A 22511-nucleotide genomic window follows, 5' to 3' on the forward strand; every position below is an offset into this window, starting at 1 on the left:
GACTTTCTTGGCATGGTTAATTATCGCAATATTAAAGACAAGTATTAGAATAATCATCATAGCGTAATCTCTGTCACGTCTCAGATAATTCATGTGCTCTCCAACATCGGTGTCAAAATCAGATCAATCCAGCCTCCCACTGCTACTCGGCCTCTTCCAAGGCTCTACGTTTAACGTGTACCTTCTTCCAAAAACACCCACCTTTTATTTTACTCAGGCCATCCCACAGAGATTAGCAGCACTCAGATCTACACAATCCCAGCACGATTTAACAAAAAAAGGTGAAAACCTGAAAAGGTCCGATCCTTATTTTAAGGAGCCACGCGTTAAAGGCTGCAGATAAGCGTATTCAGCCGCACATCGTTTAGAAGTCACTGGCCTTAAAATTCTTAACGTTTTCATCCCCGGTCCATACCTGGCTAACCTCCTTCCCTTTCCCCAAATCCACTGAGGGTGCCAGCAGTATAACATCACTGAACCCGCCTGCAAAGGGAATTACATTACAATACCTAGGAACTTCCCAGGTCGGGCTGTCTGTAGTTCTCCGACACCTAAGACGACACCTAAGGATTTAATGTCATAGGAAACATTTATTATTTGCTCTAGTGAATCGTATCCGTGTCTGTCATATTCTCTAATGCTAAGTACCTTAATTCTCTCATTAGCATATAGGAAGAGCACATAAAGAACATTTTAGTACTCGTAATAATTCACATTAACAGAAATTAGACTTCATTCAAACACTCGCGCTCACATAGACTGTGTGTAGTTTATTAAATCTGAATGACATGGCTTTAGCTTAGTTTATGAAGTACTGAATGGGTTCTCGGCCTTTTGGCTAAGATCAAGTGTAGTCCCCCTTTTGCCTGGGGGGGGGGGTACACCGATCCTCTGGCCTTAGGGCTGGGAAAGCAATGGAGCCTGAGGTGCTGATTTGCCCCGGCAGAAATGCTGGAGTCACCGTGTGTGGTATTGCACGCCACTGCACACGGTGAGCGCACGATCTCACTGGCGGTTTCCTGCACTTCCTTTTCCCCTCGTGCCATCAGGTCCTGGGGTAAATATGATTTCTTTTTGAACCTGGCAGGCAAGCAATGGTCTGCCCCTAAATTATTTTTGCTTCATTTATACATCACTTCGTTTTTCACGAGTGCCAATTAATTTCCCTTTATCTGATTCTGGCCCCTTCCTCTCTTCAAAGAAGACCAGCAAGGAGTCTCCGACCCTCCCATGGGGGGGGGGGATTTGTCTGGGTTCCCCGTGAGGGAACTCAGTATCGTAGTCTGGCTTCTGCTGCCTACGGCACAGATGCAGCACCCAGGAGCACTCACCTCGGGCTCCAAAAAAAAAAATGAAGTACTGAATGGAATGGGTCTTAGAGGAGACCAGACTAATTTGGGTGCCTTGGTCTTTTTTTTTACTTTACTGAGAGAGTGGTAGATAAATGGAACAGCTTCCCAGCAGAAGTGAGAAGCTAATACAGTGAGATAATTGAAACGTTCATGGGATAGGCATATGGCTACTGAATCTCAGACACAGAAACCTAGAATATTTTACATAAAAAAAGATTGGCTGGCATATAAAAAGCATTCGGTCCATCTAGTCTGCACAGTGTAAGGGACTCAAATCCCTAATCAGTCCTTGGACGGATCCCATAATGAGGATAGCTTTATCTATCCCATGCATGTTTACATTTCTTCATGTATTAGCCTCCGACACTTTCCTTACATTACATTTAAGCCTCTCGTTTTAGACTATGACCTCTTTTTCTAACATTGCTCCTCCTTCAAAATAAGCTTGCTATTGTACTTTGTTAAAATGTTTATATTGCATCCCCCTCTCTTGTCTCTCTTCCAAGCCGTACATATCGAGATCCTGATTTTTATCCTGCAAACCACCCTCCATTTTGGTTGCCCTTCTCTAAACTCTCTCCAGGGTGTCAATATCCTTCTGGAGATTGGTTTTCCAGAGCTGTCCCCAATGCTCTAGGTGAGGTCTAGATTTGTAAAGTGGCAGAACCCCCTCCCTCTCCCTGCTACTAATGCCTCTCGCTATACAGCCCAACACCCTGCTTACTTTTTTAGTCCCTTTAATGCATCATCTACTTACCTTTCAGTCATCGGAAACAATTAACCCCTAAGTCCCTCTCTACTGTTGTCACTGAGAGAACAGTGAGATTTTTACATGTCAAGTGCATTATTTTACATTTATCAACGTTAAACTGCAGCTGCCACACTCTTGTTTTATTCTTATACTTAACTTAAGCCATTTGCCATTTGTCTAGTTCCACCATAACCATTGCATTATTCATTCAACTATTTTGACATCCAAACCCAAAGACCGCAATTTTGTTTATCCGTCTTCTATGGGGGACAGCGTCGAAATCGAAAGCCCTGCTGAAATCTAAATAGGTTATATCAACGGCTCCTTCCTGGTCTATTATCTTAGTTACCCAGTCAAAAAAATACTCCCAGTATTAAACCCGTGCTGCTTCTGATCATGCAAACCATTTACTTCCCAATCCTGTTCTTTAGCATGGTTTGCATTCATTTGCCAACTACTCATGTAAGACTTACTGGTCTGTAGTCAGCTGAGTCTTCCCTGCTACCTTTGCCAACTTCCAGTCTTCTGGAACGTCTATGTCACCCTATTTCTCTCCGCTCACTGGAGTGCCTCACCTTCGCCTTCCTCTCCAAAAACAGAACATAAGGAACGCCTTACAGTCGGAGTGCACGCCGAGCTAACGCCGGAGCTGACCTGTGGTAAGTATACGACATGGCAGGCGATGTGTTGGGCTGAACTCACCGCCTGCACGGCAGGGACCGCTCGGATATTGTATGCCGCATCCCTTTAAGGCGTACAAATACATTTTAACAAAAAGACCCCATAACGATGAAACGGCTTAAACTTTTTGTTCTTGTAATGGAAAGGTGATGAATCTTTTGTATCGGCTTCAGCCAGATGTTTGCACAGCTCTGCCTTTCAATTACAGAAAGGTTGACAGCGGAAACATCTTTACCTAGACCACAAAGTTTCCGCAGCTCCTCTATCCTTAATTTTCATACTAAATCCTATTCTGTCATTTTTTTATTTTTTTATAAAAAAAAAGCTTTTTCAAAAAAAGCATGGTTTCTCGTATGATTTTTTTGAATTTAATATATTTGCTCAATTTCATATTCCGGCATTTTACAGACGTTTAGCTTTTTCTTAGTGAATGCCACCGCATAATCTAATGCACTTCACACATCAACGTCCCACCGCAACACTTTCCTCAATTTCAAATATGTTAAGAATTCCCTAGACAGGTTAAAATGGATATGAACGCATCCCACACATTTAACGCTGCGACAAAAAAAAACAACCCTTAGATAACAGAATTTTCTCAATTACATTTATCACATGAAAATATTTTGGCAAACTTTACAGGAATCTTTAAATCCTAGCTTTATCACGCCCTTCTATATGACTTTGTGACCGATTAACCCCTTAAGGACAATGGGCAGTCCCTAAACCCATTGAAAACAATGCATTTTGAGCCCGTACATGTACAGGCTTTGTCATTAAGGGGTTAATAAGGTATTAGACACATATATTTGAATTATATAAATTAGAGACTCTACAATCACCATAGGCACATTCATGAAAGCTTTCGAGATTATTCTAATAATTTTTTAAAGCAATCAGGTTAAAGAACGCGTGTTATTTATCATTTTACGGTGTAATTTTTCCCTTAAAAATTGATTTTCCAATTTTTTTTAAACACATCTTACTTATGATTTAGGGCACATCTTTAATTGTATTCTTCTATTCTTCTTATTCTTTTTTTTCTATTTACAACCATAATGCTTGTCACCATTACATTGAAACATTCTAGCCTCTTAAGTATTGTTTTGTTGGGAAACAACTTGTTTTAGATCTTCTTTATCAAATGAATGTCAACAAGCCCCCCAGGCTCGACCTGGAGTCTCGGGGTGAACTGGTTTCTTCCCAGAGTCTCCAGGTCATCTTTCCCCACATCTGGGGATTAGCCCCACCCCCACAGGTTGATACCCCGCCCCTCATGAAGCCACTCCCACAGAGGAGGCAGAGCTTCAGGTAGCCTAACCCTGGACGTTCCCAGGTATCCTATATGTCCCTTTTATATGGGTGTGATTTCATTTTCATTCTGCTACATTAGCTGCATTGTGTCCAATTTTCCGTTGTATTTTCAGGTTTGTTTGGCATTTTTGTAGAATTTAAATCAAGAAAACAACATTCTTCGAGCGATAAGTTTATTAACCCTAACATCTAAATAGACTTAAACAAAAGGATACCCTTTTAAATCAGCATCCTTTAGAATTCGATTGCGATTCCAATGCGCATCCGTTTGGTGAAGTTATGTATTCCCAACCCTTTAAGTGCCAGAATGGGAGTGCATTCCACTCCGAGCTTTTCTGGCGTTGGAAGTGTTAACGTCTTGATGCGGTAGCCTTCAGCTCACAGATAGTCGTCAGCCTCTTAGAAGGCTAGCGGTTTGTGTAGAATCTTGGCACCACCAGGCATGTTGATCCATAAAACACAAGAATAACTTGATAAGTACTTCCTAACAGGATGAAATAATTGTAGCGTTCTGTGCAAGATAGCGATGGGGTTGTTTTATCACTTAAAGGAATACTACAATGCCCCACATGCCCTCCCTATAAAGAATGCATATTAAAGTACTTTGTAAATACTTCTTCTATAGGTAAGTGATAATGTTTTCATTATAATTAATTATTATTATTATTCATTGGTGGGACCGCGTGGGCCATTCGAGTGTCCCTTTAAACAACGCAACTGAGCAGCATGGAGTCCTCCTATAGTATTATAGTCAGATGTATATTTTTTGTGTTAACAATAGATTATTCAAACAAAAAGGGCGATTTTCAGATGCATTCGCTGTATGGAGAATCTGCCTCCTATAGAAGCTCGGCCAACAGCGGACTATCATGCTTCACTCCTAACGATAAGATGTACAGGAGCCTTGAGGGGAGAACAGAGTAACTAATCTCAACCTTCCTGATTATTTAGAGGACACGTTTCTGACACATTGCTGTCAGCACAGATGGTTATTCGCATCTACACCTGCCTGCAGGAAACGGGATTTTAACTCATTGAGGTGCAAGCGGACAAGGAGCCGGGATGCTTATATACAAACTATATATAAACTGTTTTTTTCTGGCTGTAACATAACCGCAAAAGGGTTTTCTAACGATCAATTAGCCTTTTAAACTTAAAGTTGGATCAGTGAACACAACGTGCCATTGGAACACAGGAGTGATGGGAGTGATAAAGGGCCATTGGAACACAGGAGTGATGGGAGTAATAAGGGGCCATTGGAACACAGGAGTGATGGTAGTGATAAAGGGCCATTGGAACACAGGAGTGATGGGAGTGATAAGGGGCCACTGGAACACAGGAGTGATGGGTGGTGTACATAATAGATATACATACGAATTTAGAATTACATTCTAAATACATAATCTCTTAATGCACATGGATCTGGACAAAAGCGTTAAAATGATACTGTTTGATGATGACCAGTATCCAGGGAATATTTAGCCTTTGAAAGGGGCAAGTCGAGCTAAGTGACCCAGAGATACGGAAGCCTAAAACACATCCAATGCTCAATGTGCATTATTCAGTTTTGTAACTGAAAGGACACAGAAAGGATCCAGTCACCGTGTAAAGGCTGCTCAATGTCCTTGTTATTTGTGACACCCTGCTGGCTATAGGTGGAACTGCACATAAAACAGCATGTCTCCCATAGTCATTTGACTATTTAAAGCAATATGCCAAGTATTTTTGTACCTCTGTCCTTCAGAGAAGATCAGGTGACACCTGATATTAACCCAATCATGGCCAATTGTTCCTGTGACACCCAGTAGCACACCAGGTACAAAGGATGTCTTTAGCGCTTCAAAAAATGGACACGTTATTAACGTGTATTTTCCTACTTTTTGTGTTTCTGGCAGCTATACCCTCTTTTGTGCTTCAGTTTCCCACATTGGGGTGACATGGAGGTTGTGTTACCCTGGGGGGGGCATTATTGCTCTTAAAAAGGTGACGGCGCATCTGTCAGGAACTGGGTCTCCCCGGCCGCGTCCTAAAGACAGGTCTGTCACCTGCGACCGGCAAACTAACCAGCGCTAAATGCTGTGCGAAGGATTCCGACAACATAATGTGTTAACCCTTTAAGAGCCAGAGGGGTCACATTTCTGGATCTGGAAAGTTAAAAGTGAAATATCAGAAACTACTTGCTCGTGAAATAAATGAACTCACTGAGCCCACTCTACTCCCACAGAACCCACTCACGCCGTGGATTTACCAGCATGGTTTAGTGCTCTCTCTCATCCACTCCAACTGCTCCTTTATCGATTGATAAGATTATTAAAGCGAGAGAGACCAAAGATTAGCTTGGGGATAACAGATCTGCTTTATTATAAGGCACGACACGGTATACACGCTGTTAGTATATATTTAAACTGAGGGGTCCGGCTTTTAAATACAAGTGATGGGGGTTTGGATGACCCCCGCCATCACTCAAAGGGTTAAAGTTAAAGGGAAATTACTTAAAAACGTGCTGTGGATAGACCATAATACTGCGTTTTAAGCGTTTTATACAGTTTTTTTACCATGAGATCTGGTAGATCTTTGATGGCAAACTTTGCTATCATTATTATTATTATTATTCTCGTTTATTTCTATAGCACCAACAATTCCCGCAGCGCTTCTTACAGTCCTTACATTTAGAGGGTCTGACGAAACTAGAGGTGACAGATTAAGACAATCCGATACATTAGGAAGAGAGGACTCGACTTCCAAGCTTACAATTTCTTTTTACGAAGGTGGATGTGGTTAAATTATTGAGCCGACTCTTATTGCCAAAGCGCTGTCTATCATTGGCGCTCATAAATATCCCTTCTTTAATTCACAATACAAAGTATTCGGGAAAATAATGACAATTATTCCACCAAAACCCAGTTGACTTTGCAGACAAAACATAACACTAGCCACTGTGGCTCGACACAAGAGAGTAATACTGGTGTAGCCCATAGGGCTTTAGATTTTCTTGGCACCCCTCCCCCAGAGGTGTTTGTGGCTACGTAATTGAGTCTGCCACGTATTAAGATCACTCCATCCCCCTTCTGCCCATTTATTGTACAAATATTCCAATGTAATCATGCTACTATTAACAGTTACTGTTGGCGATGCATCCTGGGTAATACATTATATATATATATATATATATATATATAGATAGATAATTAAATAATTCTCTAATTGAAGTTTACAGAAACACTCGGTATTATTTAATCTACCGATCATCTGTGGAATGCAGGTTCACTTTATATGTACTATATGTACTATACATACTATATACATATACTATATATACACTATATATATATACACACACTATAGGGTTTGCGTTTTTGGGAGGTCATAAAAAAATATATTTATTGTAACAGTAGCATAACCAATAGGATTCTTTTCCCCCAGAATTATCAGTGCTCGTTATAGTGGGATAAGCATTTAATATTAAATAAATTAACTATTTTTTTAAATATATTAATAGGTGAATAAAAAAAATAATAAATGACCAGTATATATATATATATATATATATATATATACCGTATATACATTGCAGGGTTGTGATTTAACTATAGGTTTAAATCTCTTTTCTATGCTTTCATGTGTCTGTTAGACTCCTGTTCTCTTAAAGAATATCTAAATGCCTCTGTGACAAAAGATAAGATTAAATCACAGCTTCTATGTCTTTTAGAGAGATTTATTTCTTGAGGACAAGGCACACAACAGAAATCGATAATAGAGTCCTAACAGGACAATGGACCCGGTGTGCTGCTGTAGCTTCCGGGATACAAAAGCATGGAAAAGGAGTTTTTATATCTCTTATCAATATCAATTAAGGGAAAAACTACTACCTTATATGGGCAATATTCTTCCTGACCCTTTAAGTTCTGCCACATTTAAAAAAAAAATGCATGTTCTTTTCACGTTTGGATATGGATTTCTTAAAGTGATTTGTTTTTTAAATTAAACCCGGGGGGGGGCAGTGCTTTCGAAAAGTGACAAGATCTCAGGTTCCCAATCTATGTTTTCTAAGGAACATTCAACCCCTTCGGAAGCCAAGGAAGGGCTAGATCTTCTAGGGTCCCTCCTGAAGAAGAGACACACTGAAGTCCCCCACCATCACCATCACCAAAATCTTCAGTGCCCTGGCTCCCCTGTGGTATTTTTCAGTGCAAAAACATCAAATAAGACGATTCTTTATCAGTGACCCTACAGCTGCAGATCTTAAAATGAACCCAACATGCAAGGTCCTTCTCCTAACAACGTCCCCTTATTCTCCACCTGTTCCTTAACTAATGGTAGAAACCCCGTGGCTTTCGATCCAGATCCATGAAACATCTCAAGTTTCTGTATCCTCTACATTCCCAGGAGAAGACAACATACACATTGACCTAGAAGACTTCTGACCAGGAGGGAAATCATTTTGTACAATTTCCATCTCTTTCCTCTATTCCCAAACACACGTTAGCACAGAGATCCCCGAGTCCACGTTTATCAGCCACATACTTGCCTACCCAGTCGCCATAACAAACTTCTGGGAAAAAAGATAAGGATACCTCTTGTTGCAGAAGCTCTTTATCATTTATTTTCCTTTTGGTCCTATATTTAGAATTTACCATTTTAGAAATGTAGAACAAACAGCAACAAAAAACCTGAGTATTCAGAAACGCCTGCTGCAAACTATCCCACGACGACTACTCTAGAGTAATGTTGTCATATTGTTACCATCCACTATTTTTGTATTTTACCCCATCCTGGCTGAAAAAAAACCCCCATATTCGCTACGTAATTACGTCATTCATTTAATGGCGCGCCATCCCGCTCTCCCAGTCCTGGCCTATGATCTCAGTAGAATTCTACTTTCTACCTACAAGGTGGGCAACTCTACTCCATAGAACACGACGCTCTAGGTCCATGCGTTCTGGCAGAATATAAGTTGTATTTGTGGATATGATCCTGTACTTTTAAGGGACACCAATAATGCACGCCCCACTTTCCACCCTTTCCGTCACTCTCTTGGGCATTGTGTCTTCATTAACCCACGCAGAATACAGACGGTGACATCATATCCGATTGTATGGGGAGCTCTATTTAATCCATTCTATTTCATGAAACCCGTTTTACTTAAATCACAAACTCTCAAGACGCCAGTTTCATGGTATACATTTGCGTACCTGGTAACCTTCTAAAAGAGCCGACCCTGAGACTCGCTTATTAACCCTTTAATAGCCCGTTGTGGAAATGCTATGTTGCGACTTGACAAATGCGTTAACCGAATGGCTCTAATAACCACCCTCACAGAAACTTCAAAGATGCACTCAAGTAGGGGTCTCAAACATAGCATCCTAGAATGAATGTCCTCCCAGTAGGTTGACCACATCAGCCCTGCAGTATGGAGGATGTATAACTGACTAATTGCTTCCCTTCCATAAGTCTATAACATCCCACATACTGCAGGACAGCATTTTATCCGGGCTGGTCAGCAATATGGAAGAATTATGTGTGTTCTGGAAAACATGGCCGATGATGTCACCTTATGCCCCAGACTGTAGATTCTGCCCCTTCATCTCGAGATTGAAGCGAAAACCCTGAGACTCAGGGGCAACCCTCATGAGCATTACCAGCAGGTTTCTTCCTACTGGTACAATGCAGCTGGTGCTTTTTATACAGCACACGGGGCAACAACCAAACTGAATGCCTTGAGTTTGGTTGATGCCCTAAAAGTGTCCTCCTGTCGGCCCGTTAGCTGTCCCGGCCCACCTGGTCACCCAACCTTAAGACATCTCACATCTTGACAATTCGACGGGCTCTTATCTCGGCACGTGTACCAAATGCGATGTCTATTTTAACAAGGCTCCAAACACCTTTCTGCACTTGGAAATTCAATCAGTGCAGTGAGAAAATGTGACCTGCCAGATGGAGCCATAATTACCGCCTGCTCCTCAAGCCTCATTAATTTAACGCACCGCACCAGGTTTACTCACACGGGCATTACATTTCCGGCCTATAAATTCTGTAAACTTCTTTTATATTAATGGCCTATCATTTTATAACATATTTTCAAGCAACGAGTTTGAAATGTAGGTTCATTTGGCTCAGGTGTTTAGAACGCCTCCCTTCCTATAATAGACGCCATTACCTGGCATCCCTCGCACGGCTGGCCGTAAAAGATCTCATTTTGTGCATTTTTGATATCTTGTGAATATATTTACATTCAGCCTCCTTTTTTAAAGGAGATACTGGAGACCACGTGGCATTTCTGAGGAAAACGATTAGGCTGAGGATGGCCGTGGGGTGTATATGCGACAAATTAAGTGTGGTGGTTTGTGGCGATACCGTCCATATTGAGTTATAGAGAATTAGCCATCCAAAGCTGGACCTAAGAGAAGAATTGAGTTGGTCACTGGTGCCAGTGTATGGGTCAAAAGAAAATGGACTGATAAGGTACAGGTCACAGTACTCATGGGTGGCTGTAAATTCATTAGGCATACCTGGGAATTTCTGAGTTCCGGCTACCCGGAGCCTTCCCTTGCGGGACGCGGCCAAGACTAGCCACTGACATCATGGGAAACACCCCCATTTAAAGGGGAAATGGGCGGGGAGAGGGGGCGTGTCAAGACCGCATCCTGCGACCCAAAGGATTCTGGTGTTGACACAGAGAGCCAGGGCTTCACCCGGAGTTCTCTGGGTCAAACCCGGAGAGTTCCTAGGTATGCCAATAGGTCAGTGTGTACCTTCCAACAGTCCCGGTTTTGGCAGGACACTCCATATGGAGAGCAATGGAGTTCCTCAGATCTCCCCTGACCGGTTTGTGCAGTTGCAGCTTCCAAGTGGCCTCCTTGTAATCTTCAGGAGGTGGTTATACAGGTAAGGTGGGCGGTTGATCATGCTTCTGATCCCACCCACTTCCGGGACTGGCTCCACCTACCTTGCCTCTTGCCACACCCCACAGCACAGGCGTCACGTTTTGGACACCTGAAATCTTGAGGAGTATGTGAGTAGAATGTGGGAGGCATGGAGAGGGTGAGCGAGACACGGCATAGTTGTCTGGCTCGTCCACCTTTGGCCAACACTCTACGGCGCTCGTCATGCCCAGGGAGAGGATGGCACTGGGTGCAGTGCTGAATCCAGCCAGCAGGGGGAGCACGGTGGCTTTCAGGCATGCTCAGTAAAGATGCACTTCTCACCCACCAAGCTCACCCCTGTAACATAAGGATGCTTCTTAATACTTTCTACAAAGCACAGTTTAGTGAATCCAGCCCCAAGGATCAGATCTGAGCCAAACCATAACAGATGCTACGAAGAAGCCGTGTCAGCGAAGAAACATAATGAGTTTATTTTTCTAACACCAAACTTAGATAGGGAAAAAAAGATTTCAAGGCTTTTTTCCGTGTTTTTGGTACAGTAACATTACAAATAATCATTTACTGAATAAGAGCAAAACCATATGCCATCTGCTGCTGAGAATCCGTCCAGAATGCATTACATAATGAAGGCTCACGAAATGAGCACCCTGTACCTTAGGGAACTGCAAGGCCATAACCACAGGGGAGGAATAACGGTAGGGAACATGACAAATCCCTGTGATTCCATGCTTATCACAACATAGAAAGCAATTCTGGTTCAAAGTGCTAAATAAGGAGCAATCTCCATGGCAACCAATGGAATATTCCTACCAGATGCTCAACATCCATCACGATCACACCAGCACTGATAATAGTTTGCCTCCATAAATATGGTTGAAAGTGTCCTACCTTATAATGCAATCACCCCCAAACCCGTTAATATACCCCATTAATCACTGTATAGGGGAAAGTATCATTCACCAAGTGCGACCTATACATTAAAACAGTATTCCCATCATAAGGAGGGTTAAATACCCTATTACCAATTATTATTATTATTATTTTTATTATTATTATTTTATTGATTTAGATGGCGCCATCATATAAGTCAGTGCTGTACAATGGGTATTAACCCTCCGAGTGCTGATATCCCATAATGCAGAAATGCATAGTGCAGAAATATGGCAGTTTCCCCGGCAGTAACTTCATAAAATCAATACAGTCATCCCAAGAAATACACAGAATAATAAACTATTAACCTATCCTACCCATCAGCATAATATCACAGACGAGCAGTCCCTTCTTAAATCACACCGGTATATGTTACAGCGAAAATGTGGGGTTAAATCCTATTTATGGGATAAGATTATCCATGTAATAAGTATATATATAAATATATATATATATATATATATATATATATATATAAATCCTTTAAAAAACTTGAAATTGTGGAGTTCTAGTAGCTTTATGAATCTTACAATATTCCATAAAGCAGGGCATTTACATTTTTAAAGGGAACCCACTCCATTTATGTGTGATATTCACTCTTTAGCTCCAAACAGAAGATGCTGCCCTTCTTTAACAATCATTCTGTTATAGGATGATCATTTATAGGGGGTTATTGGTTCGGGAACAACAGGTTATCTGACATATGGAATATTCATGTAGTGGATGCATGGATCAGCCTTCAAGCAGAAGCCGTAGGAGTTAATACATTGAAGGAGTTTAAGCAAGCATGGGCCAGGGACTAAGGAAAGTATTCGAAAACTGGGCAGAGTGGATGGATCTTCTCTGCCGCCACATTCTATTTTTCTGTGTTTAACGAACTCTCCAACGTTACAGTCACAATGTTACCAGTTTGTCCCCAAAAAGTGCACTTGTTAAACTTGTGATTTCTGATATGCTGATAACACACAATAGCACGCTAACACCGTGCAAATACATGGGAAGGAAACACAAACAGAGTGGATTTACAATCATTGTGAAGGTTTGGATGGAATACGACTTAACCCTTGCAATGGCAGAGGGACTAGCAGTCAAATGGTTAAACCATGCATGTCATCAAGCACCGTACATGATTAAAGTATCATCCATGTATATGATATAATGATAGAATGTTTGTATCTGATTCATATGTTTTGTGTACCGTATGCCCTTTGCTAAAGGTCATGTGCTCCAGATCATACATGTTATTCTTCCTGACAGTTTAAGGACATTTAACCGGAGAGCAGCCTGTGCCCCATTTCATCAGATTCAACAAAAATGCAATAATGTCCTAAACTAACCAAAGGCACTGGATCTGCGAGCCAACTTAGGACCACTGGTAGCCTCCATCTACATCTGTAGACCCCCAAGATCAGCATCACACCCCCCCCCGTAACTATGCCCCATATACCCCAATCCACATCCCAGCAGGAGCTCCTCCTCCTCCTCCTGCCCTGACCTGGGAATGTAAAGCCCGGTCAGCGGGAGCCCCAAACCCAGCACCCCTCCAACCATCACCCCGCATGCAGAGCCAGATCAGCCCCCCCTGGACCATCAGCCACCCGATCAGCCCAGGTCCGCAGAACGGGAACGGCGGCACTTACCGAATTCCGTCTCCCCACTTGCAGTAAACGGGTGAATAAAAGCCAAGAGCAGGAGGAGAGCAACGTTGATTGACCCCACCATGATTTAATCCATCAGTGATTCCACCTTTAATAGTCCAAGCAGGGTGCAGGAGACATCGGTGAGCAGAGGGAGAGGGACTAATGCATGCAAATAATAGCAGGACGAAATGAGAGGGGAGGAATAAGAATGGAGGGAGGGGGATGAACGCACAGCCAGGCACTCAGCGCTCACTCTCCCCGCAGCTCTCCTCCCAGAGCAGTCTCAGCACCAAGGACAGAGACCAGGACTGGCCAAACCCCACCCCCTCTCCGCGAGGCGCCGCCTCCCCGTGCCTGGTCACGTGCTCCGGAGCCCAGCCCCTGCCAGAGATGAATGGAGGTCTGCGATGTGTCTCCGGCAGGCTCTGCTCAGAACTTCTGAATGAATGAATGAATGAATGAAAAAGGGGGCAGCAGTCAAAGAGTTAACCTCGCTTTTTTGGGGGCATTTTGCTTGATAGCTGAAGGTCTGATGATTGTTCACGCGGCTTCCATCCCAACTCATTTATATCCTGATTTATATCCTGATTTATAGCCCAAAAAACTGTAAAGAAAATAATCCCGCAAAAAAAACACTGTAACTGTGTTTATAACGAGCTGGCGGGAGACAAACATAGAATGTGACGGCAGATAAGAACCGTTCGGACCGTCTCGTCTATCCTTCCTGATATGAAAACTAAGCCTTAATCAGGAATCACGTGTCTGTCCCATGAATGTTTAAATTCCCTCACTGTATTAGCCTCTACCATGTCTGCTGGGAGGCTGTTCCATTCATCTACCACCCTCTCAATAAAGCAAAACTCCCTAACATTACAACTAAGCCTCTCGTTTTAGATGATGGCCTCCTTTGAAACGTCCCTCGTGTACTTTGTTAAATCCCTTTCAGTATTTAAATGTTTCTATCACATCCCTGCTCTCTCCTGTCCTGCCAGATGGATGGGTGGGTAGGGGGGTGCAGAGCGAGGGGCAGGTGGCGTTGCTCTTGATTAAGCCTAGGGCAGTGCTGAGGGTAAATACGCAGCTTAGTCTGGTTCCTCCAGATGAATTATTCCATATTAATAATACTGATAAATATTATCTGGGTTTGTAAATGCTTCCCAACCCTGTGATGATGTCACACGATGAATGAATTTGGTTGTTCAGGAAAGCAGGTTTTTGTCGGAGCGGACATGTTGGTGCCCAATGCTTCCTCCTCCATGGCTGGATCCATTACAGAACACAGCAGGCCTGCAGTGCGAGGAGGATCTGTGTGTATTTTTGTTTTGTCCTGACGAAGACCTTTTGGGTTAGAAACGTTGGCGTAGATGATGACATATGGTAAAGCAAATTGTTTGTATGCGTAGGGATTTGTTTCTAATAACTGTCTGCTTAGGGCCCAGCGTAGCCAGGGGGCCACCTAGCCACAGTTCTTCATTCTCCAGGCAGGTCATACCCCACTCCACACCCACTAGTGCCTCCTTCCCTCCCAAGAAAGGCTAGCTGGGGTTGTTGCAGCTCTCACCTCCACTGCAGCTCCAACGTGGCCACCTTATAGTGACCGGCGACGAGCGGCGCAAGGTGGTCCCTCCTATGAGGCAGGGAGCAGCAATATATTCTGGCCTACGAGTCCAGGGGTGGCCACCAAACATGGGGCTCCTAGTGTGCTGCTGCTCAATGGGCCAGATATGGGGGAAATCCCCCCAACTGGGCCAGTTACGCTGTTAAGGCTTGTGTCTAACCAGCCCCCATAGACTTTGGCCAAAGGCATCGTGCACCAAATACCGGCACTCCGTTGGAGGATGGAGGGGCAGCCTAAGGTGCAGCCCTTGGTCAGGCCTAGGCCAGAGCCAGATGTAAATAGGCCGATGTCGGGGGGTCACACCACCCACTTCTACCATCATCTTCACTTCTTACCAAACACCTCCAGCACAAGCGTCCCGATTTGGACACTAGAAATGTTGGGGGTGATGCCGTCCATGCTAAAAATGTAATCCATTTTTTGAACTGATTGGACGGTTGGCGTACTAACAATAAGATCTGAGTAAAGAATGTTCATTTTCTCTTGCGTCTGTTTAGGCCGGAATCTTTTTCCTCATTTCCTCTTACGGCTTCACACTCTTAGAACACTTTAAATATTTTGCATTTTGAGCATGGTTTTGCTGAAAAGCACAGAATCCGAAACAACGCGATTTAAAATAGGAACCGGGTGTCAAAAGCTCGTCATTGTGTTACTGCCGGAGAAAATGTATTTTTACGTACCGAGGAAAACAGTTGACGGGGCTGCTTTCAGAGAGCTGGAAATGGCAGGCGCAGCATTGAGAGTTTCCTTGGCACGCTTCAACCAGCAGGGCATCGTGTCGCTGAATTCCAATCATTAGTCTGTTATCTATGCTCAATAATCAGCTGGGATTTATACGCAGATCCACGTTACTTGGCAATCAGCGTAAAATAATAATGCATCTGTTAGAGTTCTTATGTGGTATCATTCGAGATGAAGGAACACATTAATACTAGCTTGAAGAATAAGCATTGTCTTGGTAATTTACCAACTGTTTGGATCAGCGGTTTTGAGTCTTCTAACCTATGTTGGTTAAAAATACATATCCTTCCCCCCTGATGTCTTTCCCCCATGTCTTCTCCCCTAATTTCTTTCCCCGATGTCTTCTCCCCCGATGTCTTTCCCCCATGTCTTCTCCCCTAATTTCTTTCCCCGATGTCTTCTCCCCCGATGTCTTTCCTTCATGTCGTCTTCCCTGATGTCTTCTCCCCTCATGTCTTCTCCCCTCATGTCTTTCTCTCATGTCGTCTTCCCTGATGTCTTTCCCTCATGTCTTCTAACATAATGTGTTTCTCCCATGTCTTCTCCCCTGATGTCTTCTCCCCTGATGTCTTCCCCCGATGTCTTCTCCCCTCATGTCTTTCTCTCATGTCGTCTTCCCTGATGTCTTTCCCTCATGTCTTCTAACATAATGTGTTTCTCCCATGTCTTCTCCCCTGATGTCTTCTCCCCCGATGTCTTTCCCCCATGTCTTCTCCCCCGATGTCTTTCCCACATGTCTTCTCCCATAATGTCTTTCCCCCATGTCTTCTCCCCCGATGTCTTTCCCCCATGTCTTTCCCCCATGTCTTTCCCCCATGTCCTCTCCCCTGATGTCTTTCCCCCATGTCTTCTCCCCTGAGGTTACAGGTCAACTTATAGTTTGTCAGTGGACCTACTGAAGATTCGCAGTGGTAACTTGTGAGGAAGATAGGCAGCAGCTATACAGACAGTGATCTTGCTAGACTACATAACAAGATCATCCACATGGCAACCTCAGCTATCATTTAGGGCCTTGACAAAATTGGGCCCTGCCAGGGGCCACAGCCGACATTTTGAGGTTATACACGCCACCACTGGCCCTATGTTGTGAATAACATGTAGAATTTGCCACTAGACAAAGCATGTGTCTAGAGCGTCCTATTTTATGGTAGTGGTTTGGAGGGGAAGATGCGCGTCATCAGTCAATCTCCACCATCGTTCTAGCCATATTACGACAATGACCCTCTTACATTATATCAGTGGTCCCTGTGAATAGGTGTAAAGTACTGGGGGCCCTCCGATTTGGTAATCTGCCTTGTGACACATGTGGGGCTTTAACCATCACAAGTTTTTTACCGGTCCCACAATCCGGGACGACAATAAACAGCCGGACTTCACCCCCATTATAATGCCTCTACATGCAGGAGAGGGCATCAGAGAAGTCAGATGTTACCCTGAGAAATATCTCGGCCTCATTAGCAGAGCTCAGACTCTTATACCGGAAGAAACGGAGCCAGGCAGCCCCGGGGCGAGCTTGTCAATTCGTATAACTTCAGGGGAGAGAAGGGTCACATTTAGTGGAAGCCGGCGAACCCTACACCCAGACATGTTATAAAATGTGGCATTTATTCACCAACATTACAACGGTGCAGAGCTGATTTATATCTACAGTCTTCTTCAGCAGGGGACATAATAAAAATGAAAAATGTGTTTCCTCTTATTATTTTGCAAACTCATATGATTCCTCAGAGATGTCTGCTTACGACCATAAACTCTGGCGCTTTTTTTTAGTGCTTTAAGGGAAAGTTTATTTTCTTTGAGCCTTAAATTCAGTGCTGTACACCGTAATGCATGTTACACTGAAGAAATATTGGTTTTATTTCATTTTCTTCCAATCAACTTCCTTTATCTGCAGACCTGGAGGCCACCATTGTAGGCCATTGGGTTATTTCGGTGACGTTCCCAACTCAAACACCACACTGAGCTGATTCTTTTTGGCGATGCAAATGAAGTCCAATCCTCCATAGACTTTTATTAGTCAGAGTGTCCAGCTTGGTGATTGAGACCGAGCCATTCTATTTTTTTCTCACAGGCAAGAATGACCCTGACCTAGTCAAGGTTTTTGTCTAGAGCTGTCCAGAGATTAACGACCGACAACGTGGCATTAAATAGGTTTAGGAAGTAATCTAAGATGGCGGTGCCCGTTTAAAAAAAAAATGTGTTTCCAAGGGAACTCTAGGCTTCTCCTGCAGGCTAAAAACAAGGAAGTGCATTCAACCATGCAAGTCAATGGAGCCCAGCTTTCTAATCTCAATGTGATTATTAAAATTCATTCCTAAAATACAATGCGTGTGGAGGGGAAAAAAACACAAAAAAAATGACTGCCACAAACTTTGACAAAGACTGGTGGTAGAATTAGGGCACTGGAAGAGTTGAATTACCACCATTTGAAATACCTTGGGGTGTCTAGTTTTCAAAAATATATGGTTTAATTAATTAGTCAAATTGAATTTACCGGTTCAAAGATGTCCCAAATAGCACATGGGGCCAGAATGACCAGGTTCGGAAAAAATTAAAGCAAAAAAACATTGGGTATTTCTAAACTCAGCACAAATAGTAGAATCTATTTGCCAGTGTATTTTATTAGCTTTTGTAGACGAGTAAAAGATTTCTCAAATAAAAGTAAGAAAAAGTACCTTTTTTTTATAGGAAATTAGATGAAATGATCAAAAAAATGGTATCTGAGGAAAGTCTTTCTTGACTGGAGAAAAAATGTAACTTGCGTGGGTTCACTAAATGAGAGAGAAGAAAATTACAGCTAAACACGAGCACCATAAAAACGTTAAACATGATTGTATCCTTTCGAAAGCTCATTTTTATTTGTTTTGTGCTGACAGCAGGTGGACGCATGTGACAAAATATTTCTGTTACTCAAGAGAATGGCTTTTTTTGTCCTCTGTTTGTCCCCCCCCCCATAGCAGTCGGGTACCTTTTCAACGCGCTTGTCTCGTTTTGCGGTATATTAAAGTCTGCTGCTAATTGTAGCTTATTTTCCCGGCAACAGCATGCAGCTTCTGTGCAATTCCATTATTACATTTTGCAATCTAATTATCATTCTCAATTAGAGAGACATACATTTTGGTAGTCTTTCCGTGCTTATGGAATATTGCCATCTGTACAATGTTACGATAAACATGCGCGTGTCTGATCTGCTCCGAGCCAGGAGATAAGAACCTTTTCGACCTAGGCGGCACTGCACTTGCTGAAAAGTTTAGCATCTGTTCTTCGTATACTTTGGTTACACTGTCACAGGATCATATTGGCGTATAAAGAAGAATCTCCGCAGACAGGGGATCCATTTTGCGATTTAAAAATTGCTAGACAAATATTAGAATCTATTAAGCAGATTAAAAAAAGTTTTTTTAATTTTTTTTTAATTTTTTTAATTTGCACAATATTTTATTTTTTTTTATAATACATTACATGGTCAAAATAATGGTATCTAAAGAAAGCCCTTCTTGTCCCGGAAAAAAAACAATATTTAAGTTAGGTGGGTACAGTAAATGAGAACACCCCACAGAAAGGTTAAAACGGCCATTGTAATGAAGGGGTTAAACACATATTATTATATTATTATCATCTTTTATGTATATATAGCGCCAACAATTTACGCAGCGCTTTTGACAATGCATATGTTCAAGGGAATAACGAGATTAGAATATGTAGTTAGGAGTAGCCGGATTAGTCGAGTAACGTTGATGCGAAGAAACGGAATGTTGCAGAATCTGTAAATCCAATAAAAAAGATATTACAAGATTCTGCAATGTTCAGTTACTCTGCTTGGAGATTAGAATAGACACACCAAGGCGAAGCGACACATTAGGTAGAGAGGGCCCTGCTCGCAAAGTTACAACGTTACAAGCGCAGTTCAACGGTGTAGATTTAACCCCTTCAATACCAACACATGGACTGTAATAAATAAAAGTGCCGCTGAGCAATACGTAATCTCGCGTTATAGGTGGAAAATAAACCACCAGTCAGATGATGTCATTTTATTATTTTTAGACATCAATAGAAACGTCAGCAAACGTAAAACTGCTCACAATGCCGGAAGTAATGAGCTTCTGTTGTGGCAATGACACAGGCTAATTTCAATCACCTTTGATGTTATAAGAGGTATAACGGTTAGGACGGTGCATGCTGTGTATCTACTTCTATCAGCAGGATAGCTAAAGTCAGCATTTATGCGTAATACAAGAAAATTGCGCAATTAACTATTATATATTCAAATGTGAAAGTGTGGGTGTCAAGCAACACAAAAGATTTTTGTACTCAAAGAATGATGACATGAAAGGTTTTAAAGGTTTTTTTTTTTAAGCTTCAGAAAGTCTAATAAAAGGATAAAAACTGATAAATGCAATACAATATGCCTGCGAGAAGCGTGACATCACTCATTTAACATGTGAAGTAATAAAAAATACATTATCGCCCCTGCAGACAGTGTCTAATGTGTCTCTGTTGGATCTGTAGTTACATCCACAAGAGCTTAACCTTCCAAATGGATCAAAATGAACCCGGCAGTTTGATCTCCGTCCTGTTTTCCAGATGTTAAATAACGTACAGTTTCTGGCATGGATTCTGAAGGCTCGGTAAATCAGTGCTTTGAAAAGGAAACATGTAATTCATGATTATGGCCTTCCTCTTCATTCCCTCTGCCTGGTGGTTTGTTATCCACCTATAACACAATGTACTAAATAAACACGTTCGACGGGTTCCAGATCGGGATAAAAAGAAGACTTCTAGTATGCGTTTCAAAAGCGTCTCTCTGCGATTTTATATCCTTTATATCGGTGATAATGCGTTCTTTGATGTAGATTTCTGGCAGCTTAAACAGCATGGAGACGTTTCTTTTTAAACTATTAGTATAAAGAAAATAAAAGAAACAGGAGGAAAGACATTTTAAGTGCCAGAGTAGGTTAATTCACTTGTTGGCTGATGGCACTTGGCAGCGCCAATGATGTCTGGACAGTTATAGAATATTGGACCGCGGCCACAAGTTATACATATAATATGTTTGGTACTGTGAAGGGCATCAGATTTATTAAAAAAAAAAAAATATATATATATATATATATATATATATATATATAACGTGTGTGTATACATATATATATATATATATATATATTACATGTGTACGTTTTATTAGTATGGGAGGGCTCCTATGACATCACAGTAACTGATCCCTGACTGTTAGCAGGGATCACTTTTTTTTTTCTGCATGTTGGTCAGATGATGTCATTATAGATCATCTGCAGTACGGTGATTTGCACCCCCATAGGTTACCATAGCAACAATGATCCACATTAGGCAGCCAACTTGATGGATTTTGTATTTTTATCTTTCGTGAAGTGGCCGATCAGTCTCTAAACGATCACCCAAAATCTCCATTATGTAGGAAGGAGGAAGTCTGTGCGTTTAGCTGTCAACGTGAAGTTTTCCTCTTCGATGGAAGTCTCAAACGTACAGGATTCATACGATAAGTGGGAGTCGAGCTGCAGTCACACTGTGTGATGAAAAGGTCTGGGGAAAAGGGTGCCAACATTAAGGTTGAGACATGGTTGGCACTTAAATCAATAAAAGTCCACTTTGAATGTTATTCTTTAAAAATAAAGCAACATTTCTATCCAACAGAATCAGGTGAGCTGAAACATTTAGAGCATAGGAAACATTTTCATTTTTTTTCCTTCTAAAATACATAAAGTGCAAATATTTTCCAAGATAGCTCCAAACCTTACTCGCCCCCCTCTTGTGTTTTAACCTATTCCTGGCAAGCTTACAATTTCACGCTATAAAAGTCGGAGAAGATGATTAGATCAGGTTATGGAAGACGGCATAGAGTCAGGTCCCACCTCTCAGAATGGGGTCTTCCAGGGAATATTGTTAAACTTCTGCTCGGAAAAAGAAAGGGGATGCGGAGTGTTTTTGGGGGGCTTAATGGAACATTCCAAGGAATGGAAACAGAAACGCCAATAGATTGTTTTATTCTGAACGCTAATGTCGCATTTAACAAAATCATTAAACTTCTCACACCTCCCAAACACAATTTCCAAATGAACATGTGTTCAGGGGGAAGCAGGAAAGATGGAAACTATATTTGTCATGGAATACGAGAACAATGCGTGTGCATCCTATTCACGACGCCGTATTTAATCATCCCGAGGTAATCAGATGGCGATCACCTTACGACGCTTGCATTCTGTCAGCTCACCATATGGAACGATCGCTGCGGCTTACATTGCATACTGAATATTATCCATTCTTGCTAATTGGAAGACGCTAGGATAAAGTATACTGGTCCGTTCATGGACAAGTTCGGCGAAGGGTTAAAGGGCAACGGATATACCACTAACCAAATGAATTCAAACAATCTATAGCTTGTGTGTTCCTTCAATCAGTGTAATGGTTTCAGAGATTTAAAAAGAACCAAAAATAAACTTCCAGATGTTTCGTCATTTCTACAAAACCGTCCCAAAAACAGGAGCGGTCTAATTATTTAGTAGATTTTATAGAAAGTAAGCTTTGGTCACGGTGGGGATGCAGTAGTCTCTAGACGATAAA

General features: G+C 42.1%; 1 protein-coding gene across 1 annotated transcript in view; it reads right to left on the minus strand.

Moving 5' to 3' along the window:
• Window positions 1-13824, minus strand: part of PTPRN2 (protein tyrosine phosphatase receptor type N2) — a 371264-nt gene extending 357440 nt beyond the window's left edge. The window contains exon 1 of the mRNA XM_053467055.1: window positions 13553-13824. Within this exon, the coding sequence (XP_053323030.1) occupies window positions 13553-13634 (82 nt within the window). The 5' untranslated portion in view covers window positions 13635-13824. The remainder of the gene's footprint in view (window positions 1-13552) is intronic.
• Window positions 13825-22511: the final 8687 nt, after the last annotated feature.

This window comes from Spea bombifrons, chromosome 5 (assembly GCF_027358695.1).
Source record: "Spea bombifrons isolate aSpeBom1 chromosome 5, aSpeBom1.2.pri, whole genome shotgun sequence".
Classification (NCBI taxonomy): domain Eukaryota; kingdom Metazoa; phylum Chordata; class Amphibia; order Anura; family Pelobatidae; genus Spea; species Spea bombifrons.